The sequence below is a fragment of the Astatotilapia calliptera genome, chromosome 9, assembly GCF_900246225.1.
Source record: "Astatotilapia calliptera chromosome 9, fAstCal1.2, whole genome shotgun sequence".
Lineage (NCBI taxonomy): Eukaryota > Metazoa > Chordata > Actinopteri > Cichliformes > Cichlidae > Astatotilapia > Astatotilapia calliptera.
In genome coordinates, this window is record NC_039310.1 from 23,381,995 (window position 1) to 23,403,388 (window position 21,394).

The following is a 21,394-nucleotide window of genomic DNA, read 5'->3' on the forward strand; positions in this document are numbered from 1 at the left end:
AACTGCTGCTGGTGTAGTGGGCACAGTGTGTAGGCAGTTGTTGCTGGCTATAGTAGATTTATTGTGAGGTCTCAAGTAACCACTTATTTGAAATAAAGTGGACAAACCTGCTTTGTGAAAACTTTATTTCAGGCTGAGATTATCACATGCAAACACCACTCTATCCACAGGCAGAGAGGGTGAGAAAGCCTTAGTACATTTCAGTAGAAAGGTAAACTATTGCATTTTTTTTCTTTAATTAAAACATAATAGCGCTGGAAAGATCAGTGCTAATGCAGATGCCATACTTTGTAAATATGGCATCATATTACACACAGATGCAATTAAAATATTGCATTTTTGTTTGGACTGTACAGCTATTGTATACAATTTATATGGAGGTCGCTGCTCTGCAAACAATTCACGATTACTATCATCCCAATGAAATTCTTCACACATTAAAATGAAACAACACAGAAAACAAAAATGCATAAACGACACAGACGGTGACAAACATTATGCATTAGATATCGGATATCAGATTGGAAGATTTCTGCTAATTCATGGCTCACTAAGTAGTACAATTAGTCTGAATTTGGTCCAGAAATGCAAGGGTTATGCTACAATAAGAGAATGTAAGAAATCATAATGCCTACAGTACAAAATACCTTGTAATGCTGAGGCACTTCTTCTATTTAGAAACTGAAGTACAAAACAATCTGAAGTGATGTGCAGACTGATATGTAGCAAAACCGTTGATGAAAACATCCTGAACCTGGTCTGACCTACACACAAACATTCACTTCAACAGAAATCTCACTTTTACAGCTGAAAGCTGGCCAGCAACGTCTTCATTGCAACTGTTGCTAAAAGCAATAAATATTAACTTAGAATTAAAAAGAATCTCACATTTCAGTACATTAATACATTTATTCCTCATTTCTACAGTAATTACAATATTTTACTATAGCAGCATTACCTGGGCAACTAATGAAAGGGAATTGGGGACATTTCTAGTAACATCAAATGAAACCTTAAGCTGAAAACGCCGATTTGTGTGCAATAATATCTCAGTTACGGAAATAATTGAGAAGCTACTCTACAGCTGGACTCAGACCATTTCTTACAGAGAAAAAAATCCAATACAGTAGATTCATCTTGAAACAGTTGGATAATCACAGACAGCAAGCCCATACTTTCATCTTCCTTTGTGACTCCACATCCACGCTGCAACGCGCCTGAGAGACTGCTTCCTCGCTCTCGTTAGTTTTAGGGGCTTTCTTCATAGTGCAAGAGCTAATTACTGGGACATGGGTCTAAGCAGGGGAAGAGTTACAGCCATTAGCAACCCATCCATAATATTTTGGGGATTTGTTATTGTCGTGCCCACGGTGATTTAAGGTGTCACTGGGTTCAGTTGATTCGTCTTTTGGAGAAAAAGAAAAAGGAAAAAATGAAATTAGTTAATATCAGAAATACCTGAAAAGTGTGGGACACTTTACAAAAGCAAAGACTTTTTTTTTTTTTTTTTTAAACCTTCTTAAAGTCAGACAATCTTTTAAGCACTTTATAGCAAAACCACTGTAGCCAAAGAAATGGAGTGAACCTCATATGAGTCAATACGATTTTAGTAAGATTAAAAAACAAACCAAAAAACTTCCACTCACTCATCTTTATTGTTAACGACTGAGGAAAAGTCTGTTAAGTGCAGGTTGTGAATTTTCACCTAATTTTGGACTATGTGTGTTGTCCATATATTTCTTACCTTCTCCTCCTCTGCAAGTATAGGCGGATAAGCCACTGTACCACAAATGGCCATATAAGAGCAAAGGCCAAACTGGTTGGTGAAATGTCAAAAGGCCACCAGGACGGTTTCTAGGAGGACAAAAAATATACATTGCTATTACAAATGAAACTTGTTAACTTCTAATAATGAACACATGGTTTAAATTAATTGAATCAGCTGGAAATTCAGTAGATTGTTTTCAAAAATTTAATGAAGACTGCAACCGTTTACCTGACTCCTATTATTCACTGGGGGAGATGCATAAGTAGGAGACAGAGCCACTGATCTTGCCTGCCAAAAGAAAGAGTTCATAATCTGTCATTATGGGTACATTTAAAAAGAAAGAACTTATATTTATTTTATTAGTGATTTATTAAGCAATTCATTTAACCTTTATGAGATTTAATTTAAGAAACTATTTTATTGAGCTAGTCTGTTTTTTTTATATTTGTTTGCTGTCAAAGTGATTTCCCAGCTTTTGGGATAACTGAAGTATATCTTATCTTAAATTTCTAAAGCCACATAGAAATCTATATATTATATATTTTTGATATTGGTTTTTTTTGCAAAAATTTTACTTCCTTTTTGTAAATGTTATTAAGCGGAGCAGTTAGCGGATTCCAACAAGCTAACTTTTAAATGAATGTCTTTTGCAAACTCCTTCTGGGTAAACAGTAAGCATCAACAGAAGCTGAAGGTTCTTTGTGTCCAAGGTCTGGACCGTGGCTAAAAAATATATATTTATTTGCTTTATACACACAGAACTCATCCTGTGCTACATCCTGAATATGATACAAACTTCTGTTTGTTTTCTTAGAGTCATCTCTCCCAGTAACTATTATTTCAGCTGCTTTTCCACTTCGTCTACAAATCTGCAACATCTCTTTCTCAGAAACCATTTCTTGTGAGTTACTGGCCTTATCCACTTGCAAGTAGCCTTTAAGTCCTTATTATTCCATGTCCTTTTCCACTGGCACCAAAAGATGGTGACAGGTTAACCTGCAGTTTTGGATGAAAAGTGTCTGTCAGGCCATGTTAACTTTTTAATATTAGAGTAAATCAAAATATGGGACATTATCTAAATGTGTGAGACAGGATGGAAATGAATGATATTCAGTCCCACCTGAAGTGGGATACCTGATCGTCCTAATGAATTCAATACAGCAAAATATGGCCAGATGCATTTCATCTACCTCACATCAACGGCGAATTACAAATGACTGATTAACTGAACATGTCTGTTTTTGGACTGTGGGAGGAAGCAGCAATACAAAGAGGAAACCCGCGGAGGCACACGGAGATCCTGCAAACTCCACACAACAAGTGCTAACCACTGCACTGCTGTTTTATGTCAATAGTCTTATTAAGACAAGGTTCTTGGTTCTTGAAACAAAGACCAGTTCTTATATATAATTTATATAAAAAAAATCCATGTAGTTTAGCATAATTCACCACTACGTGCATCATATTTGAATTCAGCTCTTCAAACTGTTGCCTTTCACTTGTTTTATTTATGACACTATGACCACCTGTGTTTCCCTTCTCTGTCCTAATGTCACTGTGTATAAAGTGTAACCACTGCTGTTTGAACTGCAGCCAATTTTGGACAGGAGACTCTTGCACAATCCCAGCTTCCTGTTAAAATGAAATACACATAAAAATAAACCTGTAGCATTATGATAAGAAAGCACCTACTGTATAGAGAGGTTACTTAGTTAGCTTCAAGTTTTGTTTACTTTGTCTTCTTCAATATTTTACAGTAAGTTATTATCCTGTCACTAGCCAGCTGTCCAGTCCTGTAGCTGATGCTACTTTATTTAATAGATCACTGAAGATAATTAAAATTGCCTAAACATTATAAAATGAGTAGTACAATCAAATTCCATTGCCAGCTCATTTTACTCACCATAGATAGCTTAACATTGCTGTCAGCCTTGCAGTCTAAACCGCAGAAAGCCACCACGAGTAGTTTAATCATTTGCTGTATAGTTCTAAGTTTACATATAGTGTAATTATGACAGGAAATTTTGATTTAGATTTAGTCATAGTTTTTTGACTAAAATGTCATAAGATTATGTGTGTGTGTGTGTGTGTGTGTGTGTGTGTGTGTGTGTGTGTGTGTGTGTGTGATTATTGTCGCTTAAATCTAAAGCTGATTTAGTTAAATAAAACAAAAAGTTGTAAAAGTTTGCCGTGTTTTTACAGAGGAGAGCTTCACATGACTTACAAAGTTTTTTTCCTGACATCAAATGTGAAATGTGTCCGTATGCCTAGTCGAGTCAAATATGCATGTCTGTCCTTACTGCACTAGATTAATTTTCAAAGAATTATTATTTTTAAATAAATTGTAAATAAATATAAATGATGAATAAAATAATACTGACATTTTTAAAAAAGGCAAAAAATAAAAAAAAGAGAAGGTGAGCTTACTCTTTTTTTTTTTCTACACAACTTACTTAGCTCTGATTGGCTGTCACCTCGCCAGACTATTTTCATCTCATTGTTATACGCTGACAAAAGTGTATGTGCACTTTATCATAGTTTTCTATTTATGCATTAATTTTTATTTAGCCATTACCTTGTTTACATCAGGAAAAAAAAAAAATAAATAAATAAATAAATGAAAGGTTGTTATTTTACTGATCAACGATCAATGACATTGACACAGCTATGTTTATATTTAAAAAAATAGTGTTATATTTAACTTGCTTATAAAGACCAGAAAGTATTCACACAGAGTGGAAAGATGTAGATAACACTTGATGTTATCTATTATTTTTTCTTAGTTAAGCCTCAAAGAAGCCACATTGTATTTTTTGTTTCGAGTCACTTTCATTGAATATCATCAGACCTGGCTTGCAGTTAGAGCCTCCAGTGTGTGCAGTCTCTCCAGGACGCTCTGCATGTCCTCCTGCAGTCTGGCCAGCGCCACGACGATCTGCTCATTCAGGTTCGCTCCAGGTGTTCCTGCACCTCCCCAGTGGCCCCCGTCTCCATCTCCAGCACTGTGCATGGGCATCTGAGAACCAGAGCGAAGGCCTGGAGACCTGGAGCCTAAAAATAGAACGGAATTTGAATAACTGACACATGCTCGGGTGTCAGCGCATACAATGGAATGACAGTCTTTGTGACACTGAAAGGCCACTAAATGGAAAAACAAAAGCCACACAGAGCTGCCGGCTCCACAGAATCATGCTGTCATCCTTGTGATTGCATTTCATAACATTTAAATGTGGGTGTAAAACCCTGTGAATGCAGCCTTACCCCTTCCTCTTCTGACTGAAGAGCCACCAGGCACAGTCACATTCAGCCTCTGTGACATTGCTCCACCTGCCTCTCCATCTTCTCCTCCACATCTGACAACCTGCAATGGACCCTGTACATCCTCCTGAGTCTCCCGTCTCTCCTCCAGAGGCGGCTGGAGGTGGTTCTCTTCTTCATCCAAATCATCCAGAGAGCGGTTATGCTCCGAGTTCTTCAAAAAAACAACAAGATGAGTAAAAAACAGTCCAGTTGGCTAAACCCAGCTGATATTTCTGTGATGTTTAAGTTTTTACTTGCCTCTTCCTGTCCGAACTGGTCCACAGAGTCACAGTACACCTCGCTGTCTGAGTCGCTGGTCAGGTGACTGGGTGCAGACGCAGCTACACTTGGATCTAATGTCATTACAAAGAGGGCAAAAGGGCACACAAAACTCAAGACTTGTTCTCCATTATGATGACTAGTCTGCACTGTAATTACCAGAGTGACAAAGAGGAAGTTCACTGAATTAGGGGCTTTTTCCTCAGTTTCTACAGAACCATTAATTTTCTCCATTAAGCCTGTCCCAGGAGCAGCGGATGTGTTAAGTGTTGAGATTCAATGTGTGCTGCAGCTCTGGGAATGAAGCTTAGCAGATTATCTGATCACATGGTGCTCAGACAGCTTGAGTGTTGGTGAGTCCTCAATGACTGTTTTGGACCGCTGTAGGGATGTACTGTGGGCTGAAACAGAGCCCTATGTTGGAATATCGGTTTTCCTACCTGGATTGTGTCCGTTGAGCAGAGGCTCGCCAAGTGAACCCTCCTGGGACTTGTCGCTGTTCAGAGCAGCTCTGGAATGACTGCCATTGGTCAGATGGGTGGCCCCGTTAGCGACTTTACCGTTTGACAGCGGAGCTTTTTGTCTCCTAGCTAAAGTTTTCTTCTTTGGTTGTGATGGTCCAGATTTTTTGTCTGTGGAAAAAATATAGAAGATAGAGGAAATCTGCATCTAACATGTAATAATGTCATTTCAGATATTCATACTCAAAAGGAGCAACTTTGTTACCTTTTCTGACCTCCCTTGTCACCATTTCTTCTTCTTCTTCTTCTTCCTCCTCCTCTTCATCCTCCTCATCGTCATCTTCCTCCTCCTCCTCCTCATCATCATCATCCTGCAGCGCATCTTCCTCTGACCTCACTTCCTTCTGTTTAAGCCTTGCAGGCCGTGTCTCCAGAGTGCCGTTCATTTCCATGTTTCTAACAATGCTCTTTGCGACACTTTTTGATGCCATTGAATTCATCATTGTGCCAAACCCTACAGACACACACACACACAAACAGAAAGAATTTTATAAGCTCACGAATACTTGCTTAAGATGTTAACATATTAAAATGAAATGTGTCCATTTCTGATTGTAAGGGGAACCTTAACTGTGGTAAGCTACAAGCAAGCTTTCTATGACTGCTAATAAGGACTCAAAGCATCTGAGCTACAACACCAGACAGGAAGTAAAGTATATCAACAGACCCGTGTGTTTACACAGTAATGTACTTGCCTTCCAGTTGCCTAGCAAACTGAGTCAAACGGGCTGAGCGTATAACAAGAGGCAAAAAAAGAGGTTAAACTCCACATCACAAAGTAAAACGTGTGGGCAATCCACCTGGCGAGGAAACACCAACCTGTGCTCAGGTCTGATATCTGCGCGATCTTTTTCTTTTCGTCCACCAGCTCGTAGAACGGGCCGAGGACCTTTAACAGCTCCTCCACCTCGTCAGTCATGGGCATCCCCTCTAGGATCTGAAAACCAAATCCAGAGCGAGCACAATGAAAATATTATCCCACAGTCACAAACAACCAGGAAGTGCTTTAAATTCAAAGTACCGGTATTGCGGCATAAATTATTTGGTGTAACAGGGTTATTCCTGATTCAGATGACTGTAAAGGCAATGTATCTGTGTTACTCTTCACATGGCTTGTGTCATTTGATTACACACAAGGACATGAAACACGGACAGATTAAAAAGGTGCTTCAAGAGGTGGGAGATGGACGGCAAACGTACCAGTTTCATTTCATCAACATAGGATGCCATTGCTTCTTCTTTGGACATTTCTCCAAGAGAATTCCAGGCATCCCTATCACAATAAATACATAAATAAAATAAATAAAAGCAAGCGAAAGAAGAAAACATGCACTGTTATATAATTTTATAAGGTGGAACACACAGAAGAGAATGTCATGTGTCAGCAAAAGTGTGTTTGAAGGCCTTTGTGCCAGTTCCAGTTTTCAGCTGAGTCAATATGGAAAGACTATTTGAGGACACAAACTAATTTACTAACTTTGGATCACAGTCTGACAGACACTTAAACATTCATTAGAAACTGTACCTACCCATGAAACGTGTTCATTTAGCCTTTATTTAACCACGAAAATATCATGTTTAAGATTAAAAATAACTTTTTCAAGGGTGTCCTGGGCAGAACAGGCAGCGGTGCAATCAGCAGCTGCGTAGAAACCAGGCCAAAAACAGGGCAGGAGAGTTCAAGCAACTGCCTCAAAGTCCTTTAAAATTCATTTATGAGACCAGATGCTTAACAGGTACAAACAAATTGACCTTTTTGGTATTAATCAAGTTATCTGAATCTAAACATTTAAATGACTACAGAAGGAATAAGTCTTGAGACCAAAAACAGTAACATCCCGCACTTCTTTTGACCAACCTAGTAGATCAAAAACTGCCTTGCAAATAAGAATATAGCTATATCTGAGTCTACAGAAGGACAAAGCAGATCATGGTGAGCAAGGGCTTCAAGGTTTGTGATCAAACTCAATGCTTAATGACAGACAGTATCCAGCATGTGTAAGGACTGAGAAAACACACAGGTACAAGCCCCTCCTTGAGAGAAACTGTCCAGCTTTGTGGGTAAGAGGTAACTGATATATTTTAATGAGTCCAGAGATCACCTGACACAGCCTGAGCTTAACAGAGTGAGATTTTCATTTCTGAATATCACAAGCTGTCTTGATGTGATCGTCAGAGAATAATAAAATATGATAAAACATTACAGCAACAGGGTTTGTGTCTGGGGGACTATTCTTAAAAGTACACTGATCCACATAGATTTAAAACAAGGAGCGTGGGGAAGTGCATGCATCTTCCTGTTACACCATTAGTGCAGGAGAAATAGAGTAGAATAGACTTTATTACACACATCGAGGGAAAATTGTCTTTGGTTCACCAAGCCATAAACAAATCAAACAAATCATAGCAACACAGCATCTCATTATTTAGTATACTGATTGCTCTTGGCACAAATTATTCCTTTTATACCCTGAAATCACATTTTTTTCCCCATAGAATTGAGTTCTGAAGGAATCCTAAGCGCACAACCACCACCGCCCCCTAACTTACCATTTCGCCTTTCCAACTACATCCCAGAAGCCAGGTCGGGGTATGCTGCATGGTCCCACAGTGGCCTGTTTATAGTAGCTGTAGAACTTGAGCATCATGTCATTGGAGGGCTGAAAGGGACCTGAGGAAAAGAAAACTCTCATCACATAAAAAAGCCTTACCCTCCACGTGCAGAGTTGTGGCTGATTTCTATTTCTTTCAAATCTGTGATGGCTTGGGGACAAAGTGGATTATTTAAAGCGCACAAGCTGCTGCACCGCACCTGCCCGGGGGTAGCTGAGCTGGTTGAACTGGCCTGTGTGTGTATATATGTGTGTCTGTGTGTGAGAGAGAAAGAGAGCTTCGAGTGAGGTGTTCACTCACCATTCGGGGGTAAACTCTTGATCACCTTCACGGCGGCATCAAACCTCATCTGGGTCAGGCGCACTTCATCTTCCACGCGGACGCTCTCCACCTCCATCGTGTCACTCGCAGACAGCACAACAACAACACCTGCAAGCAGTAAACAAACTCACGACAACTGCAAAAACAAAACGTTAAAAGCGTTTGTTTATAGCATTTATGCTAGCTCGGAGCAGCAGTTTGGTTTGTTTTCGTCTGCAAACGAGCAGACTTTTGCGACGCTAATGCGACCAGCTATACTTGAAAGTTAACTGTCTACAATATGTTACGACCACCAGTAGGAGGAGGCTGAGCCAGTTGGATATCTAGGACACAACGTTTAACGTGTGGCACAGCTTTAGTGACACTGTCGTTCCCGCTAAACGGTATCTACGCTGACACACTTTCGAGGAAAAAAACCGCTTAAAACCGTCGTTACTTACCGTTAAAATCACGGGCCTATCTGTTTGTCAGAAGGCGACTTGTCATTAGCCCTTGACCAGACGCCATGAACAGCACACACTGTGGGAATTGTAGTCTTATTGTTGTATATCGACGGCGCCTACAAACTCCACAATCCTCTGCGTCCACATGAAGAAAACAAACAAAACAAACTGTGAAAATATGGTTTGGATATAAAAACAACATATTAAAGTCAAACGAGTGAGAAAGCTGATGAGAAGTGAAATATATAATGTTATTTCGCTCTTATGGCTGAAAACACAAACTCATGTCGCGACAGTTCGACACGCAAAACTACATATCCCAACATGCTCTAGACAGATCCATGTTTTTTCTTTCCCCCTCCCTCTTCGTTGGAAAACTGATAGGTCGATAGCAGAAAAAAGCTAGAGCTCTCACTTTGTCCTTAGATCCTTTATCTTATCTGTCTGAAACACGCCTTCTTCCCTAAAGCTGCGACACTGAACGCGATCCTACAATAACTGCATGCAATATTCTTCTACCTAATTCCTCGTCCACACCTCGCGACATACATTCTGATGTAAAGTGGACTTACATTACATATACACATTACATATAAATACCCTGCTAATATATATTCCCACATCTGTATAGGTATGTATCTTTCTGTATCTGTGGTTCAGTATGAACTCAGGGCTAGAGGTATGCTTAAAACATATATAAAATAAATATTTTCTTCAAATCAAATCAAAATTCTTTATATTTTGCTTTCAAGTAGCCAGATGTTCTTGTATTATTATTTTTAAGTGCTCTTGAGCAAAAGTTCCCCAGGCTTTCTGAATTCTTTCTAAGTTTTTCTTTGGGTATGGGCTGCTGAGGATTTTTTTCCTGTTCATTAAACCCCTTATAAAACTGACCTGTGCATCATTTAAGCATAAGGAAAGAAGCCCAACTCAAGAGAGGACCCACTGTTGTATCTATGCATAACTTTTTGTGCACTTTATGTTCAATATATGTATTTTTGTTGTGCCTGAAATGAACAAATAAATGAATGAATGAAATGAAAATGAATGAATAACAGACAAACCGGTAAAGAACCAATTTTTAAATTTAAATAGTGTCTTTAGGCACTTGTTTTACTTTTAGTCTCATCTAAAAAATCCCAAAGATAACACAGTTTGACAGGCATAAATAGAATTTTTGAACCAAAAACCTAAAAACTCAGCACAGTGTGCAGTGCACCCTTAAAAATTGAGGACAAGTGGAAGACAAAAGAAGAGGTGCTAGGCCTAAAAAGCGATCAACAGCAGATAAACAGTGTCTGGAAGTCTTGTCCTTAAAAAAAAAGAAAGAAGATAAAACCCCAAAAGAGACTGGACTCATCAAAAAGACATTCAAAAGAAGACAATCAAGCGTATTATAATTGTACAAACTGGTTCTGTCTTTCATGCTATATTTCGCATGTATGTTCGCTCATGTTTCAATAACATGTTTGACATTTTCCAGGAAAAATATCTAGAAATGAAGGCTGGGTCAAAATTTTGCTCAGTACTGTCACAACAATGAATTTAAAATGTCTAAAAATGTTCTATTAATTTTAAAAATGTAGCATTTTCTCTGTTGTTATAAAAATGTTGCCATTTAGAATATTGTAGAATATACTGCAGTAAGATAACGTTTTATTCTGCACCATTTCCTTCAAAAAATAAAATAATAACTCACCTAAAATTACACTTGTTTCTCCTGTTCCTTGTGCTGAATTAAAATGAAATAAAATCGAGAGTAAAATGTTCGTACACAATATTGCGGATGTAGTGATCCTCCTCATTAGTACACACGATCTTCGCTTTGACGTTAAGCCAAAGCGAGGGCAGGCAGGAATCCCACAATAGCAGGCAAAGGTTTTTTTGTTTTTTTTTTTGAGGCAGAGCTGGGCTGGTGGCTGTTTCAATCAAAGGAAAGGCAGAGAGGGAAGGGAGGCTCTGCGGAGAGATGTTAAGATGGCAGAGCTACAAATGTTGTTAGAGGAAGAGATTCCGGCCGGTAAAAGAGCGCTCGTGGAGAGTTACCAAAACCTGACGAGAGTAGCAGACTACTGCGAGAACAATTATGTCCAGGTAAGTGAGTGAGCCACAGGGTTGTTGTATCTGTGGTCCGCCTTTTGTCGCGGAAAGCTCCGGACTGAATGGTTGTTGGGACAGGAAACGTGGATAAAGAAGTGGACTGGCTCGTCAAATGATCCCTAAAAGCTCGGAGCTGTGATAACACTTTACCCACGGGGCTTTTACGGCCGTGGGACGTTTTAAAGAGCCCCCGTCTGCCCCGCACCATTGATCACATTCATTCCGTTTACACAGAGGGTGTGTCTACTTTTTCTTTTTTAACAAAAAAATTAGTAGTACACTGGCTCGCTTCTAAACTGCCTCCAATGTCACTGCTGATAAGGAAGGCCCGTGTGTGTGTGTGTGTGTGTGTGTGTGTGTTTTTTAAGGCAGGCCATTGATTATGTTACACCCTATCCTAAAAATAGTTTTATTTCGAGGACAAAGTTACACCAGTTTTGTTGCTTTAGTAGTGAGTTGGGTTTACGTGCGTTAAAGTGAAAGCCACAGTATAACTACAAGTCCACATGAACGTAGCAGCCCTTTACATTCCTTAAGGTCAATAAACTCACCATTTAATACCACAAAAACAGTTTAAGCCCCCCACTGGTATACTTCAGGGACGTTAAAGTGATGCTATACTGTCTACATTATGGACTTGCGAGCACTTAGTGCAAATGCTCTGATGTTTATTGTTGCTGCATTACTTCTAAACTGTTAAATGTACTGTAAAATCATAGAATGTGCAGAAAGCAGCTTGTTCAGGATAATATAGTTGGCTTGGAGCTGGGTTGTGAAGCAGAGAAGACTATAAAGTCCTTGTTAGTTGGTCAATAAAGGTTGGCAGTATTGATTTTTTTTTTTTTTTGAAATCCCTCATTCAGATTATTCATGCTTTAATTTCTGCTAGGTTTCTTTTTCATAACAAGGCAGCTAATTTACTGTAACCTAATACAGGGAGTATTACTGTGTCTGCGTGCTGTTTTTTCTAGAATAAATGTGGGCCAGGATGTGATGTGACGTGATTACCATGCTGCAACTTCATTACAAAGTCTAATAACCACCAATGGCTTTGCTTTTTTTAGGGCACTAGCAAATGTGGTGAGCCGCTGCTAAAAAAGACAGAGCACCAATGTGACAGGCAAACATTTGCAGTGAAAAGAGAGCCCACATTTTTTTTTTCTCAGCAGGAAGACAACCCACCCATATCAGCTAAAGAGGGTGTGTCCTCTCCAGCTGTACTCCCCAAGGACTCCCTGTAATTTTGTTTTCTTCCTTGTCCTCGCAAGATTAGGCAACTTTGCCCTGCGGCAGGGTGCCTGCACAAATGCTGCAGGGCAAAGCTTTGACTACTTTGTCTCATTTTTGAGGCCGTCAAGCAGCTTTTCTTGCCACTTTTGCCATAAAGTTGAGAGTTTTCGTTTTCTTTGTTTCCTGTGAAAAGCAGTGCTGTGGAACTAAACGTGGGAATTTCCTTGTTATGGGATTTTCTGTGCTACAGCCAGTTGTTGAACGAGAGGTCTCAATGTGATTTCCCACAGTGAAGCAATACTGACAAACTTTAAAATTAAAATAGTCACTTAAATCATAGTTTGTCTGCTGTAAGTTCATTTTTATCAGCATGCCTCGTTTTAAACGCTCGCACTCAGATCTTGTGGTCGAGATGGGTTTGCTTTTTTGTGTTGAGCTCTGAAGTTATTTAAGCTGGTGCGACACAGATAAATTTATATCTGTATGTAGAAAAAGAAACTCGACGATCAGCTGATTCTCATATAAGCAAGCGTTTGGCAACTGTGGGGAGGAAGAACTCCCTTTTAACAGGAAGCCTTAGGCTCATGAAGAGTGCACAACTGGTAGAGGGGTTAGGAGAAACTATTTAAAACTTTTTAATCGTAACAATATTGATTACTAATTTCCAGTTTTTGCCCCTTCCTTCCTTCCTTCCTTCCTTCCTTCCTTTATTTATTCTTTTCCGTCGTTTTTGCTGCCTTAAATGAATTGCTCAGTTTGTTTGTGCTTTGTCCAAAGTGACTTTCAGTTAGTGCATTTGGGGACTAGAACCAGCCCGATTTCATCAGATTTCATCACATTAAAACTAGTAAAATAGGCTTTTCTTCTTCTACTTTCTCAAAAATTACTTGTAGATTGAGCTTGATAACGCATGCTTTTTTTTTTTTTTTGCCGTGTAGATCTTTAGAAGATGCTCCCGAAATGGTGTCATAGGACTCAACCCCCTCCAAACTAATGAGCTGAAAACTCGCAAGAACATCTCAGCGGCTGCCTTCTGATGTCTTTATGTGTGCGTGGCTGTACATAAAAGGTGCAGCAGGAGTGGATGATGCTGACGGGCCGCAGCTCAGTATTTGATGTAAATTTAGTTCAGACTTTAACTAAACTGTACAAAAAGTTCTGCGGCGTGCGTCTGATCCTGCCTCTGTATTTTAGTCGAGCACCTTGTTTGAAGCGCTGACGTCAAAAAAAAAAGAGGGATTTTTAAGCTTTTCAGCACACGTCGCCAGCTCTCTGTGAAGCGAGTGCACTTTTCATAAGCTCTTTCTGTCTGCTGCAGACACTCTCTCCTGCTCTCTGTGTCTGATAGAAACGCACACACTCGAAAACACGCGCATATCAACATGCCTCAGCTTGAATCGGCCCGTCTTTTCTGCACTCCTCCTTCACATTTCCATCCCTGCTTCTTTCTCTCTGTGCTTGTGTCATCGGGACTTTGGGGTTATGCGGACTATAGTGCAGCTCAGCGGGCTGAAGCAGATGGTGAGAGCTCTGTTTAACCAAGGACAGATCTCTGCCCCACTTTTCCAACTTGATAGTGACTTTTGTTGGTCTGAGAGCGCGTTTCGAGCTGTGCGTGCGTGGCATATGACACACTGATGGGTCAGAGTTATGCTTCCTGTTTGCCCTGCTGACTCTGAAGACCGACTCCCTGGAAATGCCTTTTCTGTGTGTCAGGAAGTGCCTCTAAAAACAAGACAAGATTCGCATTAACATACCTCAGTTCAGTTTATTCTGATTGATCTTTTGATTAGAAAACTTGGAATATTTAGCTGTTTTCAAAACCCTTTTTCATTCATGCAAATCAGAGCCATGTTTGTGTAACCTCTGCGAAAAGGACGCGTCTACCGTATGCAAAGTGGGCCACCTGGCCATGTTGGCTAGAGGACGCACTGAGAGGGTTGTCAGCACAGTAATGACACAATTCAGGCTTTAATAGTCATGCTTAGGCTGTATTTGTTATCTATAGAGCTCAGGAAACAACATCATAAAAATGAATTAGTCAGCTGAGTTATTTTTCAAGCAACAAAAGCCAAACATGCTCTGATTTCATCTTTTCAGATAAATGTATTTAGGAATTTCTAATAAAGGTTATTAAAAAGAAGCTAAAAACTAAAAGTATGTGTAAAGAAAATAAAAACAGCTGGACTGATGAAAAAGACTAAAACTAGCTGAAACAATTTTTTACTTGAACAAGAATTATTATTATTTTTACTTTTCGACGGTGTGTTTAAATTTGCCAAACCAACAAGGATCAGGAAGCTAAGATTCCTCTACAGCATGAGGAGATATATTTGTATTGTAATGTCTATTTTCCACTGACAAACACCACCCACATCATGGTGATTTAAAACCAAAACTAAACGGAAATGACCAAAACCCACTTTGGAAACTAACCGAATGGAAACTAAACTGAAATTAGAGCTAATAACTATAATTGATCGGTTTCTTATGTGTATATCATGGTTAACAGGATCTTGGGGAGCACTACTGCATATACATTTAATGCTATTTGTGGCCCTAAAGGCAGCTGCTTACTGTCTGGATAATTCTGCTGAAAGCTAAAAATGTAAAACTAAAGCTTATCTAAACTTAATAAATATTTAATCTTTAAACTAATAGTGACAAAGTGGTTAAAACCAATAAAGGTTTTCAAGCAAACAGGAGTACCACCCAGATTGTGTTAAAAATGTTAACAGCAGCTTATCCTTGTTCCTTTTTTCTTGGTCTTTGGGCAGGTATCCATCAAATGTCTTAAGAGTTCGTCCAACGAAAGTTCAGAGTTTTTTGTTGTTGTTTTTTTTCAGCATAAAATATTGTGCCCGTCAGTTTTTTTTACTTAAGGATAAAATCCACTTTTGTTTGTCAAATGTTCAAAAAGTGCAGTAAAACCGACAGATTTCTGTTAAGTAAGGTAACACAGACTCTGTGTTAACTGTATGTGAACAAGTCATGCTTATGTGCATAGTCACTGTTTAAAGGCCTTCTTTAAGCCAGATCTCAGCTGTCATAGGGCAAAAGGAGTGGTACACCAGGACAGATAGTCAGTCCTGCCGATCATATTTAACTCTCTCATCATTTAATCTCTACATTTATAGTCAATAAATCTTTAAAATTTTCAGCGGTCATTGTGCACGATCATTGTCCAGTCATTTCCAAACAAGGAAAGGTGTTTGTGGCACTTAATGTATTTTGAATGGATGCTTTTCTGACACTCCTGAAGCCACCATACAGGGCCATTGTGTATTGTATGTATGGTCGGCAAGGTCAGTCTCTCAATTGCCCCTCGAGGATAAATAAAGTCTTCTGAATCTGAATGTTTCCACTATCTGAATACCAGCAATGCACACGCCTTTACTACACTGATAATTGGGAATTCCTTAGAAAGGTCTTGCCTGCAACTTGGTCCAAATTCCTGATGAAATCACAGCGATGTGTGGCAGCGCTGTATAGTGAGATGTTTACAACGGAAAAAAAGAAAAAAGGGGAAATGGAAGTGTTATGTAGAAAACCAGGAGGTCATAAGTCAGAGTAAATTCTGTCTTGCAAGAAAGTGTTTTTTTTTTTTTGTTTTTTTTGTGCTGAGGCAGCACGATGCCCACTTTTTCTTTAAAAAAGGAAAAAAGGAAGTGCGGGCTGCTCCTGAATGAGTTGTTTTAAAATATGAGCTTGTGATCGATGCTGGCAGCATCACATGTAAGAGGCGAGGCCTGGCCATCGATCAGTAGTTTGACAATCCCGGTCATATAACCTTGGTGTACCTGTCCTGTGCTGCTTTTCCCAGGAGAATTCGTGAAAGTTTTTCTCTTGGAAGAGGGCCAGTCTTGCCTAAAGGTGATAAATATAGGTTTGTGTTTTGTTTTTGTTTTTTAACATAGCTTTGCCTCTCTGGGTTACTTTGAGTCCTCATTTCCTGTCCTTTCTCTCTGCCTCTCCCTCTCTCCTGCTCTCTGTGGAGTGGCCTGGTTTTTCTTGCAGCACGGAGAGGCCTAGCGGCTCTGAGCCTACCAGCCAGACCCATTCATCCTTTTGACCACCTGTCACTCCTCCCCCTCAGCTGATGGGGTTGGTTTGATCCAGACTGTTGAACTGATCTGTTACAGTGTGGGAGTTTTGGACAGTTGGATTCATTCTGATGGTACTGTTTCGGCTTACAGTTGGATTCATAAGGAGTAAAGCCTTTCCCAACTTGTAGTGTTTTTTTTTTTTTTTTTTGTTTTTTTTTTTGCTTGTTTATCAGTTAAGCACTTTGTGCTTTCTGCCAGATGAAGCAATTACCAAGTCTCTCAATAAAGGTTAATGAGTTTCCTTCATGTGCAAACTTCCCCTTTGTGTCTCTTCCCTGACACACTGAAGGAATTTCTAATAGCGTGCTGGCAGATTTTCAAGGTCAGGTAGACCTTATGGCCTTTCAGTCAGCCTCCATCTGCCCCTTTGAGGGAGGAGAAGGAATTATGAATTCACTTATCGTGCTGCAGTGTTATTTATTTATTTATTTTTTAATTTTTAATTTTAGAGAGCCGAGACCTTGTAAAAGGAGGGACTGAAGTTGTTTCATGTGCAGGTTTTCTTTATTCCTCACACGTTCCAGAGTCACTTTCACCATCCTCTCTCGGCAGGTAGGTCGTTCTTAGTTTAATCATCTCAAGGAGTGGATATAATAATGTATACGGAAAATTGTTAATTCAACACTTAGCACCTTCTTAAACATTTAGGCTTTATAAAACAAAGTAAAGCTTCAACAGTTCTGTGATAAACTGACTTATTAATTGGCACAAATTTAAGCAGAGAGCATTTAGAAAACGGACGTTTTCCCATAAACATGTTTTTATAGGAGTATGGAGAATCTGTAGGCAAGGGACAAGATTTGTGGTTCTGGTATCTTTCTGGTTTCTGTTTGTAGTCCGTTTGTAGTTCTGTTGACCGATCGTGTTTGGTTGCATACAGGTGTACAGTCATTCTATTAATTTATCTTTTTATTATCTCTTTTAAAAAAAAGGTCTTCATTTGTAAACCAATGGGAATAACAGATGGAACAGGACATCTTGCTTGGGTAACTTTTGAAAACCCCAAGAAATTAGCTGTTCCTCTGAGAGGCTAAAATAGGAGATCAGTTGATGGGCTCCCAGACTGATACTTGATCATTTCTGAAGTCAGTTTTTAAAGGACAAATACCCCAAAGTTAGTGGTAGCAGCCTCTCCAATATAAATATCTGATGGGTTTTCTTAGAGGTGTATGGTAGCGAATTGAACGCCCTATGAAGTTTGGATTTTCTCATTCGTAACTGGTAAATTGGGAATAATAATAACTTGGAGATATATTGATTAACTGTTAGCGTTGTCCACACAGAAAGCAATTTGCAGCAATGTGGCAACAAGATACCATCGAAAAATTTTAGCCAAGCAACTGAAGCAACTACCAACCACAGGGAAGAATACTGTCGATTGACATATGAGGGGGTGGTAAATACATTGGCAGTAACCAGCACCCAGAGCAGTAAATGTCAACTAGGGAACAAAGTGACCAGCAAATTGTTTCCAATGTAACCTTAGAACAAGGAAGTCAAACAGAAAACCTAGTCAGTTCAAGAAAATCTCACATTTGTCAGCCGGGGTTTTAGTTCAGAGTGAAGTCCTTTCATGGTTGTGTCAGATACCTGCTGCACCGAAAGTACCTTTATTTCCATCATATGTAAAGCAACGACTGTAATTGCCTTGAAATGCATGTTACTAGACTGGTAAGAAGCAGAAAGCAAGGTATTGTCTTAAGCTAGCTGCAAAGTAAAGCTCAACCACAGTTCAGCCATATCAGCTGATCTACTTAGCAAATATGATGGAAGCGTGGGGAAGTCCCAGTACAGACGGACACCACCAAAGATAAATCACAGCAGAAGCAAACTGGAAACGACAGTCTTCCTTTAACTTTAGTGGTACTGACATAGTTACATTCGGTCTCAGATTGCTATCACAGTTTTGCCTTCCGTTTGAGCTGTAATATATCGCTGCACGATGGCAGAGGGAACTAATTGATCAGGTAATAGCTTTGGTAACACGTGGTCAGATCTTAAACGTGTCTCTCGTTCATGGGCTCCACCTTCCGCACATCAATACAACGGCTCACTAGCTCTCGGCTGCCTCACTTATCTTGCCCCGTCCAGTCTGCAGTAATCAGCGGTCGATACATCACTGGGCAGCAAAGTGCCATGTGAGCTCTACAACCTTCCAGCTGGATTTAGGCTCATTCTTTCAGCTCAGCACAGTACTGCTTTGGGAAGAGGATTGATCCCTGCTAAGGTTTTCTTCCTTTAGACAAAGTTGCAGGAGTTGTCAGGCCTAATATCTAGGATTAGTTTTTCCTCATGTTCAGTCTGAAGATTATAGATAAGGAAAAAAAAGCTCTGTACTTCTGTCCCATTGTGTTTGTTTTTGGCTTCTGCGAGCTCATCCCCCACACTTGTGGTTCATGGCGAAACCCCTCAGCAGCTCTTGAGGATGTATGATATGTTGCGGAATTCCAAACATTCCTGAAAGTGTGTGGGATTAATTTTTTTGTGTGTGTGTGCTGAGCACACTTGTGAACAAGTGAGAGCGCATTAACCCAGATGGGTTTGTCAGCTGTGTAAATCAAAAGAAGCAGAAATGTTTATGCAAGTTCTAGCATTTGCTGCAACACCAACAAATGTATCCCACCACTGAACCCTTTGTGGGGTTTTTTTTTTTTTTTTTTTTTGTCATGTTCCTAATTTCTGGATGATTCAGTGAAACAGACATTTGGTCTCAGTTCCTTGAGTCCTCTTTTAGTCGTGTTAGATCATCAGGAGGAATACTCATTTTGTCCATTTCCTACTTCTGCTACTGCTTTTGGGCGGAACGGAAGCAGGAACCCGTCTGACCCCGAGGAGTTTTTCCTTTTTACGGCACTTAATGCAGCCAGCAGAGCCTGACATGGAGGCGTCTTGTTTAAGAAAAAAAAACCAGAAACTCGATTGCGCTTCAGTGGCCGTTATCTTGCCAGACTGGATGGGTGAGATGAAGAGTGTCTATCCTTCCAAGAGCTTCAAAAAACCCTGCAGAAAACAGGAAAGCCTTTCTTGTGACTGCCACTCCTTTATCTTTTTGTGAGTTTTTTCAGCTTGAGTACGTGCAGCATTCAATTATTTTGGGTTTTTGAAGAATTGTCACTCTGTGTGTTTGTGTTTTATGCTGTCAGGGTGGTGGTTGATTATCTCGCTTGCCCCAGCTCCCAGCTACATATTTATTGTGCGTAGTCAGCCCGCGCATTCCTCTCTACTCCCCTTATAAACCCAGCTCAGGTGCTGACAGCCTGTCTGCTGCTGCCTGGATATTCCATAGTCTCTTTCACTCAGTCATTACTCAGCTCAGAAATATGAGATAAAGTGCCCCAGGAGCGCTAAAGCTCTCTCAGAGCCCACCTCATTCTCTGCATCTCCCTGCCGTGGAAGAGTGTACTCAGCTTGCCGGTGCTGTTGTTTTGAGCTGATTGTGCACACCCTTTGTTCCTTGTCTGCTAAAGCGCTGTTTGTTCTAATTTTTTAGGATCTACTACATCTCTCCCATTGTCTTTTTTTTGAAGAAATGTGCAGATTGCTGGGTAATTGGACAACAAATCTGGTTGGTTTTGAGGATTTGATGCGTGAACCAGCAAAGGGACTAGGGATGCCAGGGATGTAACTAGAGCAGGAGGATCTAAGATTGCCGCCAGTGGCGATGCAATCAAGTGTTGCATCTGTCCTCCCGGCACCCACCGCTGACCTCATATCACGGCTCTGGCAGCTAATGCAGAGTGAATCATTCTGTTCAGAAAAAGAAGAATAGAGGGCAAAGAGGGATCTGTTATTTAACTATTTGGGAAATATATAGTGAAATAGCTGAAAAGCGGGCTGTGCAGCTCACTGAGAGTGTCAGTTTTTGATTAATGTGCAGGTAAAACATTTACCTTCGTGTAAACCAGGAAAGATCAGCCTGGCCTATTTGCTTCGTCATGTCAGCTTTCTTGACGCACAAGTCGTTGTAGCGGCTGCGTCTCAAAGGAGAGGAAACAGCAGCGAAGGGCAGCCTGTGGTGCACTAATTTTAAGTCCTGGCCTTGCACCTTCAATTTCAAAGTGATACAGACTGGTTAATTTGTGCTGTCATCAGCTTACATGTTCTGTACTTAACACCGCGGGAAACTTTGAGTCAGCAGGACGGGCGATCGTGCATGTTTTGGAGCGTTTTGCACTGCAGCCGTTCGAGAATGCAGCCCAAACAGCATCACGTTGTTTTCTTTTCTTTGGATTTAAGCTTTGGCAACCTTGAATGAATTTGTATGTCTGACAGAAATGGAGACAGTAGAGTTTACACATCACACTTGAGCGTTTGTGATCCGAAACATCAATGGGCCTGGTTGTCTGTGCTGTTCACAGCTGCAGTGCATTAACAAAAACAACATAATCATGCAGTTTTTTTTAGTTATAACAGCATTGCAAACAACATATTTGCATTTGCAGTCTGTATATCTATAATGAATGGATCTTGCACAACGTCTCTTCGGGGCCGTGTTTATTTATTTTAAACTAACTTGTGGCGTGATATGTAGGCCAGCAGTTCTGCACAGCTAAGCACGAGCTGTTCACTAATCTGTTTATACAGCAAAAATCTGCATCCTCTTGCAATTTGGAAATTGCTATCATGGATGTAAAGGCTGGTTTGTTTGTTTGTTTGTTTGTTTGTTTGTTTGTTTGCGGTTGTTGTTTCATCTGTTTCCCTCCAGCTGTTAAT

General features: G+C 40.0%; 2 protein-coding genes across 10 annotated transcripts in view; one reads left to right on the top strand and one right to left on the bottom strand.

Moving 5' to 3' along the window:
- Nucleotides 1–108: 108 nt before the first annotated feature.
- Nucleotides 109–9,388, bottom strand: acbd5a (acyl-CoA binding domain containing 5a). 2 transcript variants are annotated; one of them, XM_026180071.1, is made up of 14 exons: nucleotides 9,243–9,388; nucleotides 8,782–8,910; nucleotides 8,419–8,539; nucleotides 7,069–7,141; nucleotides 6,688–6,805; nucleotides 6,564–6,596; nucleotides 6,074–6,322; nucleotides 5,788–5,979; nucleotides 5,327–5,421; nucleotides 5,030–5,240; nucleotides 4,617–4,819; nucleotides 1,997–2,056; nucleotides 1,745–1,854; nucleotides 109–1,405 (listed from the first exon to the last, which is right to left on the bottom strand). In XM_026180071.1, exons 2-14 carry the CDS (start codon nucleotides 8,876–8,878, stop codon nucleotides 1,393–1,395), a joined length of 1,575 nt encoding a protein of 524 aa, XP_026035856.1. In that variant the 5' UTR covers nucleotides 8,879–8,910; nucleotides 9,243–9,388; the 3' UTR covers nucleotides 109–1,392. The 2 variants fall into 2 exon arrangements, with proteins under 2 accessions (XP_026035856.1, XP_026035857.1); XM_026180072.1 differs by lacking the exon at nucleotides 6,564–6,596 and having other exon boundaries at nucleotides 9,243–9,380.
- Nucleotides 9,389–11,061: 1,673 nt separating this feature from the next.
- Nucleotides 11,062–21,394, top strand: part of abi1a (abl-interactor 1a) — a 50,195-nt gene continuing 39,862 nt past the window's right edge. For 3 of the 8 annotated variants that reach the window (XM_026180062.1, XM_026180065.1, XM_026180070.1), the window contains exon 1: nucleotides 11,062–11,339. In XM_026180062.1, coding sequence (XP_026035847.1) covers nucleotides 11,223–11,339 — 117 coding nt within the window. In that variant the 5' untranslated portion in view covers nucleotides 11,062–11,222. The remainder of the gene's footprint in view (nucleotides 11,340–21,394) is intronic. The other 5 variants (XM_026180066.1, XM_026180068.1, XM_026180064.1 and 2 more) reach the window with 2 other exon arrangements.

Coding starts and splice junctions, on each gene's coding strand:
- acbd5a (XM_026180071.1), bottom strand. CDS start 8,878: ATGGAGGTGGAGAGCGTCCGCGTGGAAGATGAAGTGCGCCTGACCCAG. Junction 6,806..7,068: donor ATGTTGATGAAATGAAACTG/GTACGTTTGCCG, acceptor TTTGGTTTTCAG/ATCCTAGAGGGGATGCCCAT. Junction 6,597..6,687: donor GATATCAGACCTGAGCACAG/GTTGGTGTTTCC, acceptor TTATACGCTCAG/CCCGTTTGACTCAGTTTGCT.